We start from the raw sequence: 17,493 nt of genomic DNA, 5'->3' as shown, positions 1-17,493 counted from the left end.
ATGGCCCAAGGAGCCGCGGCTGCTGCACTGCCCGGGCTCCATCCCCGGCACCGCCCGGCCGTGCCCCGCGCAGCTCGGGCTCCTGCGCTGGGGCAGGTGCGACCGCCGCTCCCAAAGCATCCCGAGCATCCCTCCCCATCCCCTGTGGCCATTTATCTTCCGGGGCAGGCGCTGCCTTCATCTCTGCTTCCCTGCCACCGCCTCCTCGCTCCCCCCCACCCTGTTCTCATTTCCCCAAGAAGACTTTAATGAAATCTGCCCTTAATTAAATCCACATTCATTTGCATAATTACCAGGAAATTGAAATTAGCCTGCGGACGCGGCTGGAATACATTTGGCGTGAGGCAGCCGTGGCTGTTCCGAGGGGGCCGCTGGGGGCCGCTGGGTGCCCCCCACCCATGGGTGCTGCCCCCCACATCCCTTCCGTCCCTTCCAAGGGTGGCCATGGTGACAGGGTGAAGGTGGAGGGACAGCCACTCCACGGCAGGGCAGAGGCCGCGCCCTCCACCCCCCCACGAGCAGCATCACGCCTCCTTTATTTAATTAAAAAAAAAAAAAAAAAAAAGCCTCACGGCCATTGAGAAATTTTTTGTTGCTTTTATAACTATGTATTTTGTCGTTTTTTATGGTTTCAGTTGTGTGTTTTTTTTTTTTTTTAAATCCTTTTCAACAGTGACAAACTGAGGTAACGTCTGTGACACTAAAGCCTCTCCTACGGGAAGAAGATCCGAAACCCGACAGTTGAGGGAACTGGAAATAAAAACCTGACAACCTACGGACACAGCGACCTCGACGGGGACAGAAATCACAGCGGGCACCCCCTGGGACACCCCCGGGCGGTGCCACCGAGCCCCGCCGGGACGGCCGGGATCCCTTATCTACATTATTGCACGAAAGATCGAGGACATCGAGGGACCTAAGGCAAAGAGGAGTAAAACCGGTGCCTAGCTCTCTACGTGGGGCAATGCTACGTCTAACGCCGGGCCCGGGGGTGCCGGGGACGGGGCACGGCGGGGGCGGGGGCGGCCCCTGCTCTGTAAACTGCTGCTGCTGCTGCTGGAAAGCGTTATAGCCCTTTGTGGGGGATTGGGGCAGCGGGGCGGCTCCGCGGCGCCCGCCCGTGGGAGGGAAGCCCGAACCGCAGCAGGGCGCTCCCGCCTCGGGGTGCCCCCGCAGCTTCCCCACCGCGGCGGTGGGGTGAGCTCCCCGCTCTGCTGGGTGCCCAGAGCCAGGAGGGAAGGTGTGACCTCCACGCACACCCCAGCACCTCGTCACTAAGGGGCCCCAGTGGCTGCCGCCGCCGCGCCCCGCCTCGCTGCAGCCAAGCCCGGCAGGGGCCATCCCGCCGCCGCTTCCCCGCCGGCCCCAGGGGAGGGTGACGGGTCTGGGGAAGGGGTGACAGCAAGGAGGGGTGATGGGGACGGCACAGAGAAGCAGGCGGACCCGCGGGAGGCCGCTCGGAGCTCCCCGCCCCGCTCCCGGGCTGCGCGGGCCAGCCTGGGGCGCCCCGCTGCCACCTCCTCCAGTGCCTGGGCACAGAGAGTCTGCAGAGGGGCCACGGGGACACGGGCACGGCAGAGCCAGCCCGGCCCCAGCGTCCGACCTGCAGGGCCGGAGCCGTGTGGGGCAGGGCAGGGGGACAGGGGCTGCCGACGCCGGGACACGCAACGACACACAGACAGGGACGCTTGCTACATCAGTGGCTGCCAGCACCTCCCGCGGCAGGGAGGCAGCCGGGGGTCCGGGGCTGCCGGCACCCCCCGGCTCCCCGCCACCCACCTCCCCGTCCCCTCCCAGGCCCCAGCGGTGCGGCAGGGACCAGCGGAAGGGGGCAAATCACCACCCACCCGAACCTCCCCAAAGGCCTCCTCCACGGTGCAGGGTCATCGGCCTTCCCGCTGCCCGGACAGGGGTGGAGCACGGGGCGGGGGCAGAGCCAGCGGGCCACCCGCCTCCCGCTGCCCCCGACTCTTCCTCCCCGTACTGGGAGACCCCTCCCCATGCCGCCCCGGGGAGCCTTGGAGGGGGCGGCACAGCCGCGGCAGGACTGCGGGTGCCCCCAGCCCCCCCCGTGGCGGCGAGCGGTGCCCTCGGCTGGGGGATCGGCATCCTCGGCGCTACAGAGCGCAACCAGTTCTGTCCTTTTCCTCTTCGGTTGTGTTTCTTTTCCTTTTTTTTTTTGTTTTGTTTTGTTTTGTTTTGTTTTTGTTTTTGTTTTTCCTTTGGGACACCCAGAGCCCGGTCCCGGCTGGTGCCACCACCGCGACGTGCTCCCCCCGGTTCCTGTCCCCGGCCCGTGGGGACCGGCCGGGTCGCGCAGCCGCCGTCACACGCAGATCTCTATTGCTGTGGCCAGGACCATCTGCCCCTTGCCCTTGTCCTGCCGTCCGTCTGTCCTGCTCGCCGAGCCCGGGGCGGCCGCGCCGGGCTCGGGGCCGCGCGCTCCGCTCCCCTCCGTCAGCACGGTCCTCTTGAGCGGGGCGGGCGTGCAGGAGCCGCCGGCCTCGTGGCAGTGAGGCCCGGCCGGGAGCTTGTCCCTGGCGTGCTTGCGGGAGCGGTACGAGGGCCGGCACCGCACCTCGGCCATGAGGTCGCACTTGATGAAGTAGAAAACCTCCTTGACGGGGCAGCGCTTCTCGGGGTCGAGGGCCAGCAGGCGCTGGAACATGCGCAGGGCGCCGTCCGTGAAACGCCGCCACTGCGAGGGCAGCCCGGCCAGCCGCCCCTTCTGCCACCGCACAAACTCCTCGAAGAAGGCGTCGGACGCCACCGCCGCCTCCCAGGGGAAGTTCCCGGTGAGGACGCAGAAGATGAGCACCCCGAAAGCCCAGACGTCGATGCTGGTGTCCACGGCGAAGCCCTCGGCCCGGCCGGCCTGGCACACCTCGGGCGCCGTGTAGGGGATGGTGCCGCTGATGCGCTTGACCCGGCAGCCCACCTTGCGCGTCATGCCGAAATCGGCCAGCTTGACGCGGCGGCAGTCGCGGTCGAAGAGCAGCACGTTCTCCGGTTTGATGTCCCGGTGCACCAGGCTCTTGCTGTGCATGTAGTCGAGGGCCAGGCCCAGCTGCTGCACGCAGCGCTTCACCAGCTCCTCGGGGAGCCCCACCTGCGCGGGGACACGGCGTCAGCCCCCTGCCGCCCGCCCCCCCGGGCTCCCACCCGGCCCCCCGGGCTCCCACCCGGCCCCCCGGGCTCCCACCCGGCCCCCTGGGCTCCCACCCGGCCCCCTGGGCTCCCACCCGGCCCCCTGGGCTCCCACCCGGCCCCGTGGGCTCCCACCCGGCCCGGGCACCCACATCTCCGTGGTCTGATGGTCATGAGCGCTTTTATCTCTGGCTGCTCTGAGGCAGGGGGCGGTGGTGGGTCCTGGAGCATCCAAGGGATGGGTGGTGAGTGTCAGGCTCCCCACAGGATGGTTTGGGTCAGAAGGGACCTTAAAGATCGTCCAGTTTCATGGGCAGGGACACCTTCCACTATCCCAGGTTGCTCCAAGCCCTGTTCAACCCGGCCCTGGAGGCTTCCAGGGATCCAGAGGCAGCCTCAACTTCCCCAGGAGAAGGGTGAGGGGTCTCAGGCCCCCCAGGGGATGGGTGATGGGTCCCACACTTGTCTGTAGGTGCTTGTGGTCAAGCCCAGCCCAGATAGGGGTGCCCAGTCCCTGCACCTGCACCCCCTCCCACGAGGGCACAAAGCACAGGGGCAGCTTTGCTCGGCACCCCCTGAGCCCCCACATCCCACCAAGGCTCCCACGGGAGTGCCGGGGTCCCACCTGAGGCGGGATGATGTCGAAGAGGTCCCCGCCGGGGGCGTACTCCTGAGCAAAGACGTAGCAGTCCTCGGTCTCGAAGACCACGTCGAAGACCTTGATGATGAAGGGGCTGGAGGAGAGCGTGTTGGTGATGCTGAATTCCCGCAGGAAGTTCTTCAGCTTCGTCTTGCTCTTGTTGACGAACTTCAGGGCCATCTTGGTGCCTGTGGCGGGCAGGGGACAGGAGTGAGCCCTGGGCTGGGACAGACCTGGCGCCCCGCTCCCGGCACGCGCCCCGCTCCTCTCACCTGTGCTTTTGTGGGACACCAGGTCCACCTTGCCGTAGGTGCCCTTGCCGAGCTCGCGGATGAGGTCATAGTGCTTGGTGATGTCAGTGCCCGAGAGGGTGCGGATGGCCAGGGACTGCATGTCCTCGGTGATGAGGGGCACCCCGCAGCAGCCCAGCTTGCGCGACGGCTCCTGCTCAATCGAGCCCGCGCTCATGGTTGCGCTGCAAGGCAGAGGAGGCACTGCTTCCGTGGGGGCTGCAGAGCCTCTGTGTCCCATCCCATCTTACCCCATCCCACCCCATCCCATCCCACCACACCCCATCCCACCCCATCCCGTCCCTTCCCCAGGGCTGCAGTCCTGGCCCATGCAAAGGGGGATTGGGCTGCCAGGGTGGTGCTGAGCAGCCCCCACTGGGTGCCACCCCTCTGTCCCCAGGGGCCACCAGCCCAACAGCTCTGGAGAGATGCTCCAGGCTCCAAGGGGGCTGCAGCCGTGTGGATGTTTGGGGTCGAAGGGAGGGCTCCAGGCATGGCAGAGACAGGGACACGGACACACGCAGGGACACACATGGATACAAACAGGGACACACGCATGGACATGTTTTCTCAGGCCTGGTGGGTTCACAGCCACACTGCAGAACAGGAGCTAAGGCCCTTTGGGGGTCCCCTCTGCTGCTGTGTCCCCAGTGGGGACCCCAAGAGCCAGCCCTGTCCTCTCCAGTACTGAGCCCCCTCCAGAGCTGAGCCTCACCCCAGCCAGGGAAGCTCCAGAGCAGAACCAGGGCCAGGCACAGGCACCAAGGGGACACAATGGCTCTGCAGCAAATCCCTCCCTCACATCAATCACCCACCAGCACCAACTCCCAGCCTTTGCTGGCCAGGGTGCCAGACACTGGTGTGGAGAATCCCAGAATCCCAGACTGCTTTGGGGTTGGAAGGGACCTCAAAGCCAATCTTATTCCATGTGCAGGGACATCTTCCACTGTCCCAGGTTGTTGCAAGCCTCGATGTCCAGCCTGGCCTTGGGCACTGCCAGGGATCCAGGGGCAGCCACAGCTGCTCTGGGCACCCTGTGCCAGGCCCTGCCCACCCTCCCAGGGAAAAATTCCTGCCCAGTATCCCATCCAGCCCTGTCCTCTGGCAGTGGGAAGCCATCCCCTTGTCCTCTCATTCCATGCCTTTGTCACAAGTCCCTCTCCAGCTCTCCTGCAGCCACTTGAGGCACTGAAAGGGGCTTTAAGATCTCCCCAGAGTATTTTTCTTTTTCCAGGCTGAACAATCCAGATTCTCTCAGCTTTTCCTCACAGCAGAACTGTTCCATGCCCATAATCACCACTGTGGCCTCCTCTGGATTTGCTCCATTCATGTCTTTCCTGTGCTGGGGACCAACAGCTGGATGCAGCATTCCCAGTGGGATCTCACCAAAGCAGAGCAGAGGCCGGCCCAGCCAGCAGCACATGGACAAGAGCGTTCCTCACTCCCAACAAACCAGGGATGGTTTTCTCCTCTCTCTGGCCATTCCCACAAGAAGATCCAAGCTGGAGCCACCCACCACAGCACCACAGCAGTGAAACCACGCCAGCATTTCCTCTGATGTCCTCAGGGCGCTGCCTCACCCTCCATCACCGCACAAGCACAAACCCCGGGCAGGAGGGACGTGGGGACGGCACTCGGTGGCTGCAGGCGGATGAGGATGGACAGAGAGAGCCCAGCTGGTGCCCATGGGCTGAGCCCCACACAGGGGCTGTGACAGCCACCCCAAACAGTGCCAGACACCCCACAGAGCACCTGCAGCACCCCACGGTCAGGATCACACACAAGGATCCTGACAGCCCACTCCCAATAAGGCTGAGTCGGATCTCCAACTTCTCCTTCCTTCCTTCCTTCCTTCCTTCCTTCCTTCCTTCCTTCCTTCCTTCCTTCCTTCCTTCCTTCCTTCCTTCCTTCCTTCCTTCCTTCCTTCCTTCCTTCCTTCCTTCCTTCTTCCTTCCTTCCTTCCTTCCTTCCTTCCTTCCTTCCTTCCTTCCTTCCTTCCTTCCTTCCTTCCTTCCTTCCTTCCTTCCTTCCTTCCTTCCTTCCTTCCTTCCTTCCTTCCTTCCCTCCCTCCTTCCCTCCCTCCTTCCCTCCCTCCTTCCCTCCTTCCTTCCTTCCTTCCTTCCTTCCTTCCTTCCTTCCTTCCTTCCTTCCCTCCTTCCTTCCCTCCTTCCTTCCCTCCTTCCTTCCCCACACTGTGCTGCCTGTCATTCCCAAACCAAAGCTCAGCTTCTTCACTTATTATAGTTATATTTTTTTCCCTGGGAAGTTGGGGAAAAAATAGAAAAGGAACTTCAACATCATGATGTTCCAAAAATGTAACAGTTTGACTCATAAGATCTCCGAAGCAGCTCATCTCCATAGTGTTTCATTGGCCCCCTGGCAGAGGAGCACCATCTCAGTGTCTGAGTGCTGGAGGTGGAGGTGGATCAGCAGCAGCTCGCTGGAGGCAGGACTGAGAACAGCCCCCAGCATCCTGCACGAAGAATTCCGGCTACGCTTGGATTTACGATTGCGCTCATCGATGGCCCTTAATTAACCGGCGTTGAAATGCAATTATTCAAGTCGGGAAGGTTGGGTTTGAGGAAAAACCCTGCTGGTTGGATGGGAGAGAGGAGAGGGAGGACTGGCAGCTTGTGGAAGTGCTCTCCAAGTCAAGGGCTGTTTGCTTTTCCTCTTGGCTCAGCCTGTTGGGGTTTCCAGGTGTCTCCTTCCCAACCAGCAGCGGAGGAACATCCACGGGAAGCAGGGATCCCGCCAAGTCAGGTCCCGTGCTGTGGCGTGGGCTGGCACAGCTGGCACCGGGATGTGCTGCCAGGATCGGGATGTGCCGGCATCCTGCCGCAGTGCCGCTGGCACGGCCGGCTCCGAGCAACAACCCTCCATCGACAGGGCTAACGGGAACACGAGGCCGTCACCGACCCCAGGAGATGCCAAACGGTGGCCGTGACCAAAATACCGACGTAAGAAAGCGTAAACGCAGAAGTTTTCATTAAAAATTGAAATGCTTTTGACAACATGTTGGGTTTGATGCGAGCAGCGAAGCGGGGCAGCAGCAGGAGGCAGCGGGAGCTCGGTTCCACTCCGGGCACTCCCAGGGACAGCAGGGATGAGGGAACAGCGGGACACGGAGAGATGGCAGTGCCAGTGTGGCGGGAGGTGCCACCAGCTTGTCCTGGCCAGGGTTGGGGTCCCACACCCTTGTGCAGCCAGGCCGGTCACAGCACGGACCAGCCGTGCAGCCACACGCCAGATCGGGTCACTCCAGAGCCGCAACGGGGCCTTTTCCCGGCTCCTCTCCGCCCCAAAACCCCGGCACAGGAGTCAGCGCCGTGTCCGAAGGAAGACAAGCGCACCCTCTCCAGCCCAGGTTCAGGTGCTCCTGAAGGAGCTCTCCCAAGCAGGGAGGAAGGATTCGCATCCCGGCAGAGTCCTGGCAAAGCCCCCACGGCTCAAGATCCCGGCAGTGACAGAGAGGCAGCGAAGGTGCTGCCACGTGGTGCCGGGACCTGCCGCTCACCACAGGCGGTTCCTGCCGTCATCTCCGCATCCTGAGCCATTTCTCCTACTATTCAGACTAAAATTGTTCTGTGTTTAAGCTTCAGAACCGTTTATCTCATTGAGTGAGGAGGATAATCCACCCACCTCTTCCTTGCTCCCTGGCAGGTATTTATAGGCAGCCGCTCGTCTCCCGTCGGCAGCTGCCGCTCCTCTTCCCAAACCTCCCGGCTCCATCCCCAGCAGCGTGGAGCATCTCCCGGAAGGACATTATCCCATATCCACAGCGCAGCATCCTGCCGGGAGCCGAGGCTGGCCCCGACAATCCTGTCGCTGCCGGGGGATGCTCTGCCCTGCTCCCATCCCGCTCCGCCGCACGCCAAGCCCTGGGCACATCGGCTCTGCCGATAACTAATTGCAAACTCATTAGGAGCTCATTGAGAGGAGCAGGGGCCGCCCGGGAGAGCTGCCCCAGGCTCCCGCAGAGGAGGCTGCTGGAGCAGCGCCTGCTTGGAAATTAAGAGGGAAAGAGGGAAAAAAATCCCTCTGGCCACATCAGAGACGGACAGAAAAACAACGCGGTTACCGAGGAAGGTTACAGGAAAAGGGTTTGGGTTGAGCCTGATGCACGGGTGAGCACCAGGGGCTGGGACTCGCGCTGTGGGCTGCTCTGGGGCAAGGAATTGGGAAGATGAAGGGAAAATCTATGCAGGGCAGGGCTCTGCAAGACCCAGATTCCTCTTTAAAGGGGGAGAAATGTGAAATGCAGCACTAGGATGGGCACAGGCCCATGCTGCTCTGTCTCTGCACTGGGCAGATCTTTGATTTCCCCATTTCCCATCCCGAAACACTCAGTTATGAGCAGGTAACACCGACTCCCACCCAAGCCCAGCAGGCTGGAGCCCAGGGCATCCCTCAGGAGGGACCTCCCTCCCTCCACACCCCACCCAGCTCCCAAACCTGCCCTGTTTCCCCTGAACAACGCACTGAGCCAGCAAAGTCACACCCCGGGCCCTGCCAGAGCCATGCCCTCTCCCAGTTCTCCACATGCCAGCACCACCCTGGTGTCACTGGAACGAGGGGTCGGTCGTGTTTCGGCCGTGCCCCACCTTGAGCCGCTGCCTCCCAGCGCCCCACTCCACTTCCAGCCGCTGCCACCTCCATTCCTGCCTGACCCCGTTCCAGGGACATCCTCTCCTCTCTCCCGTGCCGCTGGGACCCGCACACCAGATATGAGCTGCGCTTCCCGGGGCTGTGGCGCGCTGGAGCCCAGGGAGGGCTCGCAAAGGCACCTTGGCCTAACGAGGACAACGTGGCTGTGGGGACAGGACGGGAACCTCACCGGGGCTCGGAGCCACCGGCACCCACCACGGCCAGGCAGCCTCAGGCCAGGCCGGCCGCCACCTCCCTCCTCACCCAGAGCAGTGAAACAGGCACAGGGAAAGGGTTCCTGCATCCGTGTGCCACCCCAGGGCCATCCAGCACCGCCCAGGACAAGCCGAGTGTCACACACAGCACGGGGACATTGGCTGCTGGCAGTGGTTTGGGGACAGCCCCTCTGCCAGTGCCTCGCAGCCCAGGAGGAGCAGCCCCCTCCAAGAGGCCACGGGTGGGCACATCTCCACGTCCAGCTGGCTCCACCGCAGCGGGACAGCGGCGGGAAACGCCAGAGCACCACGGACACCGCCGGAACCAGCACCAGACCTCCGCCGGAGCACCCACGGCAACTGGGGCTGCCCAGTGCCCCCCGTTTAGGACTGAACTGGCACTGGATTCCACATTATCTCATCCAGCAATTCTCATACCAGCTCCTTGCCTAGACCAGAGCAGCCTGCTCGGCGGCAGGATTGTCTTCGGCAAAGCCGATGAACGCCCAGCCGGGCTTGGGCTCCCAGTCTCAGGAACTCTCAGTGCAGATGTTCCAGCTGCAGGGCAGGGTCAGGCCCTGTCACACCCATCCGTGGTGTCCCCCGCTGCAGGAAGCGTCTCCCATCCCGGCCAGCAGCCTGTGACAAGCTTCCTCAGCCTTTGCTCCCAGGATTCAGGTTTCACGGAGCGCTTTGGGAAGAGCAAACAAAGCAGTGCCAGGACTCTCTCCTCCGCCGGCTCCCCGGGGAGCCGCCGCTCCTCCTTCCAGCCACCGCTCCCTGTGCCCTCCGCGCTGCTCTCCCGGAGCTGCCGGCAGGATTTTCCCTGCTCTCACCCACACGGGGCTGTCTCTGTCCATCGGCCCCAATGACAGCACCTTGGCTGCCTTTCAGCGCTTCGGCCTCCCGGGGTTTTTCCTGCCGAGCAGGATGGCTTCGTTAGGATCTCGGCTCCTCCAGCCTGCAGCTCCTCCTGCCTTCGCCGCCAGCACCGGGGATTTATGATTACTTCATTGTTTGATTGGTTTCATCAGCCTGTCATCATCTCCCTCCCAAAACTCTTCCGCCAGCGCCGGCAGCACCGCACGGTTGGGATCTGCAAAGACAAACGCCCCGAGCGGCACCTGCCCGACCCCGCGGCTGGGCCGGCCGCCCTCGGCCCCGCTCGCCCCTGGCGACAGCAGCGACTCGTCCCTCTGCCACAGAGCCCAGCCCCGACTCCGCTCCAAGGGGCTTTATGTGGCCAGGGCATCGCCCCCACCGCAGCCCCCGGCCGGCCGGGATGCTCCCGTGAAGGAGGACGCTCCCACCTCTGCCGCGGTCCCGTCCCGCAGCACCCCGGGCAGGGCAGGGTGACGCGGTGGCACCGGGCGGCTCGGGGGCTTGGCACACGGACGCCCGGCTCTGACCTCTGCCTCCCCGCGGCTCCGGGATAGAGGCGTGCCGCGGCCGGGCCGCCCTGTCCCCGCTCCCCGAGCTGCGCTGGGGCTCCCGGCCGGCATCGCCCGCCCGCGGCCACGGCGGCAGCGAGGCCGGACCTGGAGGAAAGTGGGTCACGCTCCCCTTCCCCGCTGCAGCCGGGGAACAACGCGGCCGGATGGAGGCCGGACCCGCGGCCGCGGCCGGGGGACAGCGGGGGACAGCGGGGGACAGCGGGGGACAGCGGGGGACAGCGGGGGAGCTGAAAGGGGAGATAGGGGAGGGGATGGGGGGACACAAGGAGAGGAGGGAGGGGACGCGAGGGGGGACAAGGCGAGATGACGAGAGGAGATGACACGGGGGGATGACGAGGGGACGAGAGAGGACACGATGAGGAAAGACAATGAGGGGAAACGAGATGAGATGATGGACGGGGCATGAGGGGTGATGACAAGAGGACATGATGGGACATGAGGGGAGGTAATAGAGAAGGCAGGAAGCTGGTGAGGGAAGACAAGGGGAGGTGAGGGAACATGAGGGGAAACAAGGGGAGATGAGATGGGGAGGTGATGAGGGGACGCAAGGGGACACAATGAGGGGACACGAGGGGACACGGCCTGAGCTGCCCCCGAGGCCGCCTCTCCCTGTTCTCCCCTTCCCCTGTTCCCAGCCGCCTTCCAGCTCGGCGCACCCTTCCAGACACCCCCAAACCACCCGGCAGTCCCCGGGACCAGCCCCGCGGCCCCAGCACCGCTCGGTGTCACTCACGCCCCTCCGTCCCCGTCCCTCCCGTTCGCCCCCCCGCCGCACCGGGGCCGCCCGGGGCGCAGGTGCCACCGGCCGCTCCCTCCCCGGCGCGGGGGGGCACCGATCTCGGGGGCAGCGCCCGCACCGCGCCGTGCCCACCCCGCTCCATTCATCCCGGAGCGCCGGCTGTACCGGGATGGGGGATTCGTCCCCTCCCCTCGCCGTGCGGGCAAACAAAGGGCGGCCTCGGTACCGGGCGGGCAGCGCCCCCCGCACCCCCATCCCCGTATCCTCATCCCCGTATCCTCATCCCCGCACCCCATCCCCGCACCGCCGCCTGCCTTACCGGAGGGGCGAGCCGCCGCCGCGCCCCGTCCCCGGCGGGAGAGGAGCCGCCGCCGCCGCCGCCGCGCTCCGCCCGCCCCGCCGGGCTCCTCATGCCGCGGCCCCGCCGCCGCCGGAGGAGCGGAGGGAGCGGAGGGAGCGGAGGGAGCGGAGGGAGCGGAGCGCGGCGCCCCCCGCAGCCCCCGGCAGCGCCCGCCCCGCGCCGCGCTCCGCCCGCACCGGCACCGGCACCGCCCCGGGGAGGGAGCGCGGAGCGGGAGGAGCGGGGAGAGCGGCGGGAGAGGGAGGAGCGGGAGAATCGGGGGGAGCGGGGGGAGCGGGGGGAGCGGGGGGGCTCCGCCGCCGGCCCCGCGGGGATGGGGAGATGCGGAATGAGCGATGCGGGATGCGGGGCTTGTCCCCGCCCCTCCGGTGTAGCCGGGGGGAGTCGGTGCGGGAGCAGCCCCGGAAAGGGGCAGCGGGGCTGAGCCGCCCCCTCCCCGCCGGGCGCGGAGCTCCGGCACCGCGGGTTGGGCTCGGAGCAGATCACGGCGCTGGGGACAATGAGGATGGGAGCGGAGCTCCGCGGGGGCGGCTGCACAGCCCACCCCACCCGAGCACCCCGACAGTCCGGGCTCGGAGCACCCGGGGGTCACCGGCACCGCGCAGCCGGAATGCCCAAGTGCAGGACCACGTCCTGCTGCTCCCCTGGGCCCTGCTGTCCTTGAGCCCTCCAAGACTCTGTTCCCTCTCCTTCGGCACAGGTGATGCCCCCGTGGTGTGGGTGATGCCCACCCTGGGTCAGGGGGTGGTTTGGGTTAGAAGGGACCTTCAGGAGCATCTCGTTCCACCCCCTGCCATGGGACACCTTCACTATCCCAGGCTGCTGCAAGCCCCATCCAACACGGCCTTGGACACTGCCAGGGGTCCCTGGGCAGCCACAGCTGCTCTGGGCACCCCGAGCCACCATGGCACAGGCAATGCACTCCGTGGCACAGACAGCCCCCCAAAATGCTGCTCCTCAATGTGTGCAGGACTTGTGGCTTCTCCTGTGGCTCATGAATGGTGGGAACATTCAGGCCAAGCCAGGGAATGCCAGATGAGGAAAAGACATCACGGGGTCTTCCCTTCAGGTGCCTTAATTTTGGCAACACTTTCAGCAAGTGATGCCAGAGCTGGGCACCAGGAGCTCCCAGGCACCTCCAGCATGGACCACAGTGACAGGGGGATTGGCACTACGCTCCCTCTTGGAGCATCCCTGGACACACCTCGTGTTCCCGGATTTCCTTCCGTGCCCACCAAAGCCAAGCAGGGATGTTTAACACAAGCCGGGATTTGCTTCGGGACTCCCTTGTCTCTCAGCTGGGTGCCAGGTCCCTTCGCTCCCGCGATGTCACTTCAAGGGGGCTCAGCCCCACTCTTCGAGGGGGACAGCGGGCTGTTCCCACACATCAGCTGTGCCCGCTCCGCTGGGGCCGGGACCGTGCCCGTGCCCGCCGCGGCCCCACAGACCGGGGCGGGCCGGGGAGCCATCGGCACTGACTCACTGATGGCTCCGCTCCGCTTGCGCTGAGGATGCAGAGCAATTAAATCTTTTCATGAATGACTTTAAGGCAAGAGGCTGAATCACACACTCCGCTTTAATCTGTGCCGGCATCGGCTGTGCCGCTGTCACCCTCTCCTCCAGCGGCGCACGGGGCACCGCCGGCCCCGGGCCGGGCTGCAGGAGGGGCGGCTGCGGCTCCCGGGACCGGTCCCTCCATCCCTCCGCCGGCCCGTTCCTGCCACAGCTCCCGGCTCCTGGGCCGGGATGCTTCAGGTGTGGATGATTCCCACCGCGGTGGAGGCACCGGAATAGCATCGGGAGGAGAAATGCTGGAGCAGCGCCCCTGCCAGGCGGGGCTCGCCGGGTGGGGGCCGGCGGCGGGGCTGGGACAGGGCAGGAGAGCACCTGAGGAGCGAAGGTGTGCCAGAGAGGAAAACCGTGGGAGACGGGCAGAGCTGGGGCGCTCCCTGTGTCACACACGGCCCAGGGAATGCCGCAGCCGCCTGCCTTGCACGCCGCGCTCCGTGCGCCGCCAGGGATGGGGCTGCTTCAGCCTGGCCCCTTCCCCAGGCCCCTCTCCCCCCGTGTCCCCTGCCTGTCCTTGCGGTGCCATCCTGGCTCCCGCAGCCTCCCGCTCGCGGCGTTCTCTGAGCTCTCTGTCAACTCTCTCCCTATTTATAGCTCGGGGCTGTTTCTAGGTCAGGCGGGAGGTGCCGGTGCCCGGGGAGCCGTGGGGGGGCTGCAGGGACGGTGTCACTCCCCCCACGCGTGGGACAGCTCCCAGTGTCACCGTCCCGGTGCTGCGCCCCGGGTACACAGGGGCCGGGCTGGCACCGGGACCGGCTGGGCCTGGCAGGGCTCCATGGGACTCCAGGGGCTTGGCAGGGACTTGTGGGGCTCTGTGGGACCCCGTGGGACTCATCAGATCTTGATGGGACTTTGTAGGGCTCAGCAGGGCTCTTTGGGGCTCCGTGGGGCTCTGTAGAACCCGGTGGGGCTTTGTGGAGCTCTGTGGGCTCCGTGGGGCCCAGCAGGGTTCCATGTGACCCCGGGGGTTCCATGGGGTTCCGTGGGGCTCCGTGGGGTCCCTCTGGGGTGTCCCTGCCCCTGGGTGGCTCGTGGGTGACTCGCACACCGAGCCATAGTAACACCAGCTGGAGCAGGGAGCGCCCGCACCGGGCTCCCGGTGCTCAAAGCACTCCCGGAATATTAATACCTAATTAAGATTAAGGAGATGAAAGGAGCCAGATCAAACATGTTTATCACCTCGTGCAATCCCAAACCGTGCGAAGAGCCCCCGCCTCCCCGAGGGACCACGAGGGCCCCCGGGATTTGCGCTCGGAAAGGGAATATCCGGCTCGTGCCGTGGGATGGGCAGCGGGAAACGACCTGGGAAAGCCCAAAATATTCCCAGCGTGCCAAATCCCCTCGGAATTCAGCGAGAGGGTCGCTCGTCCCTTCGCCATCGCTCGGCCGGAGCGGGAGCCGGGCTGCTGAGTGTCCCACGGCCACCCGCGCCTATCACCGCGGTGACAGGAGCCCAAGCTGCCGGGGATGCTGCGGGGATGCTGGGAAGGAGCAGCGGAGGGAAGGAGGGAAGGAGGGAGGGAGGGAAGGAGCAGCGGAGCACGCCGGGAGCCGCAGCACGGGCGGAGGGGACCCGCTCACCCCGGGGGCTCCGGCGTGTCCCACCTGCGGGGACAGCACCCCCGCCCCCAGCCCGGGGGACACCACCCGTGTGGGGGGCGCCGGGTGTCCCCGCGGTCCCTGGGGACACACCCCACCCACGGGGGTCCCAGGGGACAGGGGGTGGTGGGAGCCGGTTCGCGGGGCTCGGGGCTCGGTGTCCCCTCTCGGTCACCCAGCTCGGCGTCCCCCGGGCGCCTGCTGCCACCCCCGCGGCGACAGCCGGGACGAGATTCCCTGGGGCCGCTCTCAAGGTCAGGGAGGGACCGCGGCCCCGGGACAGCCCCGCCGGTGACGGGCGCACACCGAGCCCCCGGCAGCGACCCTCGGGGTGCTGCCCCCCGGCCCAGAGCCCCTCCCGTGCTCCCGGCGCCGGGGGGGACCGAGAACCGCGCCCCGAGGGATGGATCCGGGCTGGGGCAGCTCCGGGATGCCGGGAATGGGGCTGAGCCTGGAGGCAGGGACGGCCCTTCAGCCCCCCGCGTGGAACGGGACGGGACGGGGCTCCTGGGGAAAAGAGGAAGAACGGGTTTGCTCCAGGGGAAGGAGGAACTGAACTGGGGGCACGGGGAGAGCCCCGGGGCCCGCCCCGGCACCCCAACAGCACCGGCACCGCCCGCCCGCCCGCCGCCTCCGCTCGCTGCCCGTTCTCCTGGCACCATCTAGAGGCTGCGGGGACGGGCACGGGCACCGGGACACAGGCACGGGCGGACAGACATCGGGGAAAAGACGTGGGGACACACACGAGGGGTCAGACAGAGGGGAGAGACACGGGGAGAGACGTGGGGACGGACACGGGGGACAGACACACTGCCACAGCACCCACGCGTGGGGCCCACGCACTGCCCCGGCGCAGGGGGCAGGACCAGGCTGTGACAGAGCAGGGGGCACCTCCGGCAGCGCCTCCTGTCACCCCGGGGGGCCCACCCCGGTGGGGCTGTGCTGGAGGTGACAGACGATGGCAGCTGTGTCACCACGGGATGGGGACAGACTCAGGGACGGGCCGGTGACAACAGGGACCGGATATACACACACATTCCCCGGTGCAGCCCACCTTGAAGCAGGGCAGGACTGGGAGAAGCCTCTGGGCACAAGCCGTGGGTGTCCATCCCTCACATCCCCCGAGCAGGGAGGGGAGATCCCTGCAGCCACCCCGCGGAACCCTGGGCCACCACACTGCCACCCCGGGCGCTCACTGCCTGGCTGAGAATGCCACCTGTGGCCTGACACAGGTGCCACTGGTCAGCTCCAAGGCCAGGCTGGGCTGTGGGACAGGAGCTCCGGGAATTCTGTGCACCCCTGCAGGCAGCAGCACCCACACCCAGGCCCTCTGGAGCCCTGTTCGCCCACCTGGGCACTGACTCACGGGAACCGAGGCTCCAAAAACTCACGATTTACACCGGAACAAATCCTCAGCTTCCTGCAGCCCGGGAGGAAGGACAGACTGCCTGGACTGACCCAGCTGATGGCCCTGAGACCCCCCAGACCCCGCCGGGGACAGCGAGAGCTCCTGGCTGGAGCAGGCAGCGGCTCTGCCCGGGGCTGGCAGCGTGGGACAGGAGCCGGCAGTGGCTCAGTGCCACGGAGGAGCAGTTGGGCACGACATGTGCCAGCGTTCACACCTCGCACCCTGCCGGCTGCCCGGCTAATTCCGGCACCGCCACGTTCTCCTTGGCTGTTGCTCAGCAGCGCCGATGGGAGAGGAGATTTCGGGAAAGGGGGAGGCGAGCGCCGGTGCTGCTGCCCAGGGGGACAGGCCTCGGGGAGCCTCGTGGCTCTCCTTGGGGTCCCCCAAGTGCCCCCGGCCCCGGTCGGGCAGGGAGGAGCAGGGACTGCCCAGGGACCCTGCCCAGGTGAGCAGGGATGGGTGGGATGGCTCCAGGATGGATCGGGGATGGTTCTGGGATGGCTCCAGGAGGCCGTGGGTGCACACGCTGCTGCCACAGCCTCACCGCTCCCACAGGCACTTGTGCTGGCACGGCACGGGATGCCCACCGGGTTCCCTGGAGAGCTGCTGCCAGGGAAGCCCATCCCGGCCGGACACACGTGCTCTGCGGGCAGCGTCCCCCGGCACAGCACCGGCTCCGGGCTCCTCTGGCCCGGAGGGGATGCGCCGGCTCCCAAGGAAACTCGGGCACGGCCCGCGGCGGGCACGGTCCCCAGCGCGGCTCGGGGCCCCTCCCGGGCCGTGCCCACCCGTGTCCCCTCCTGCGGCACTGACCTGTGCAGGTGCAGGGGCTGCAGCTCCTCTTTCTGGAAGCAGACGAAGCAGAAGGAATCCATCGCTCAGGTCCGGCGGCCACCGCGCCCGGGCGAGGGAGACCGCAGGGCAGGCAGCGCCGGGGGCGTGTGGGCATCTTCCTCGCCGGTGCCGGCGGCGGCCGGAGGCTCAGGCCGGCCCTCCCGGGGCCATGGTGTCGGGGGGTGTCACAGGGCCGGGCCGAGCGCCGGCACCCGCCGCTCCCCGGGCGCGGAGGCAGCTCCGGGCTGTGCCGTGTCCCTCACGCCGGGGCCGGCGATGCCCGGTGCCGCCCCGGCACCCATGGCGCTGCCCGGCCGGCGGCACTGCCGGTCCTCAGGGGGTGCGAACGGGGACCCGGGGTGGCATCACCGGCGCCGGGGGTCCGGCGGGGCGGGCCCGGGCACCGGCCGAGCGCCGAGGTGCCGCAGAGGCCGTGGGCAGCGGCTGCCCCGTGGCACCGGACGGCGCCGGGCCGCCGGCAGGGAAAGCGTCCCCTGCAGCAGGTGGGGCCCGGCGGGGTGTGACAGGGTCCAGCGCGGTCTGGAAGGGTCTGGAAGGGTGCGGCGGGGTCCGGCAGCCGAACGCACCGA

At 66.6% G+C, this 17,493-nt stretch overlaps 1 protein-coding gene across 4 annotated transcripts; it reads right to left on the bottom strand.

Moving 5' to 3' along the window:
* Positions 1-581: 581 nt before the first annotated feature.
* On the bottom strand, positions 582-17,037 carry SBK1 (SH3 domain binding kinase 1). 4 transcript variants are annotated; one of them, XM_040079387.2, is made up of 5 exons: positions 9,776-10,012; positions 9,378-9,630; positions 4,060-4,262; positions 3,773-3,975; positions 582-3,109 (listed from the first exon to the last, which is right to left on the bottom strand). In XM_040079387.2, the coding sequence occupies exons 3-5, from the start codon at positions 4,253-4,255 to the stop codon at positions 2,327-2,329; spliced, it is 1,182 nt and encodes a 393-aa protein (XP_039935321.1). In that variant the 5' UTR covers positions 4,256-4,262; positions 9,378-9,630; positions 9,776-10,012; the 3' UTR covers positions 582-2,326. The 4 variants fall into 4 exon arrangements, with proteins under 4 accessions (XP_039935321.1, XP_039935318.1, XP_039935320.1 ...); XM_040079384.2 differs by lacking the exons at positions 9,378-9,630; positions 9,776-10,012 and adding an exon at positions 16,883-17,037; XM_040079386.1 differs by lacking the exons at positions 9,378-9,630; positions 9,776-10,012 and adding an exon at positions 11,452-11,492.
* Positions 17,038-17,493: the final 456 nt, after the last annotated feature.

This window comes from Hirundo rustica, chromosome 15 (genome assembly GCF_015227805.2).
Source record: "Hirundo rustica isolate bHirRus1 chromosome 15, bHirRus1.pri.v3, whole genome shotgun sequence".
Classification (NCBI taxonomy): Eukaryota; Metazoa; Chordata; class Aves; order Passeriformes; family Hirundinidae; genus Hirundo; species Hirundo rustica.
This window is presented reverse-complemented; position numbering and strand designations above follow the sequence as displayed.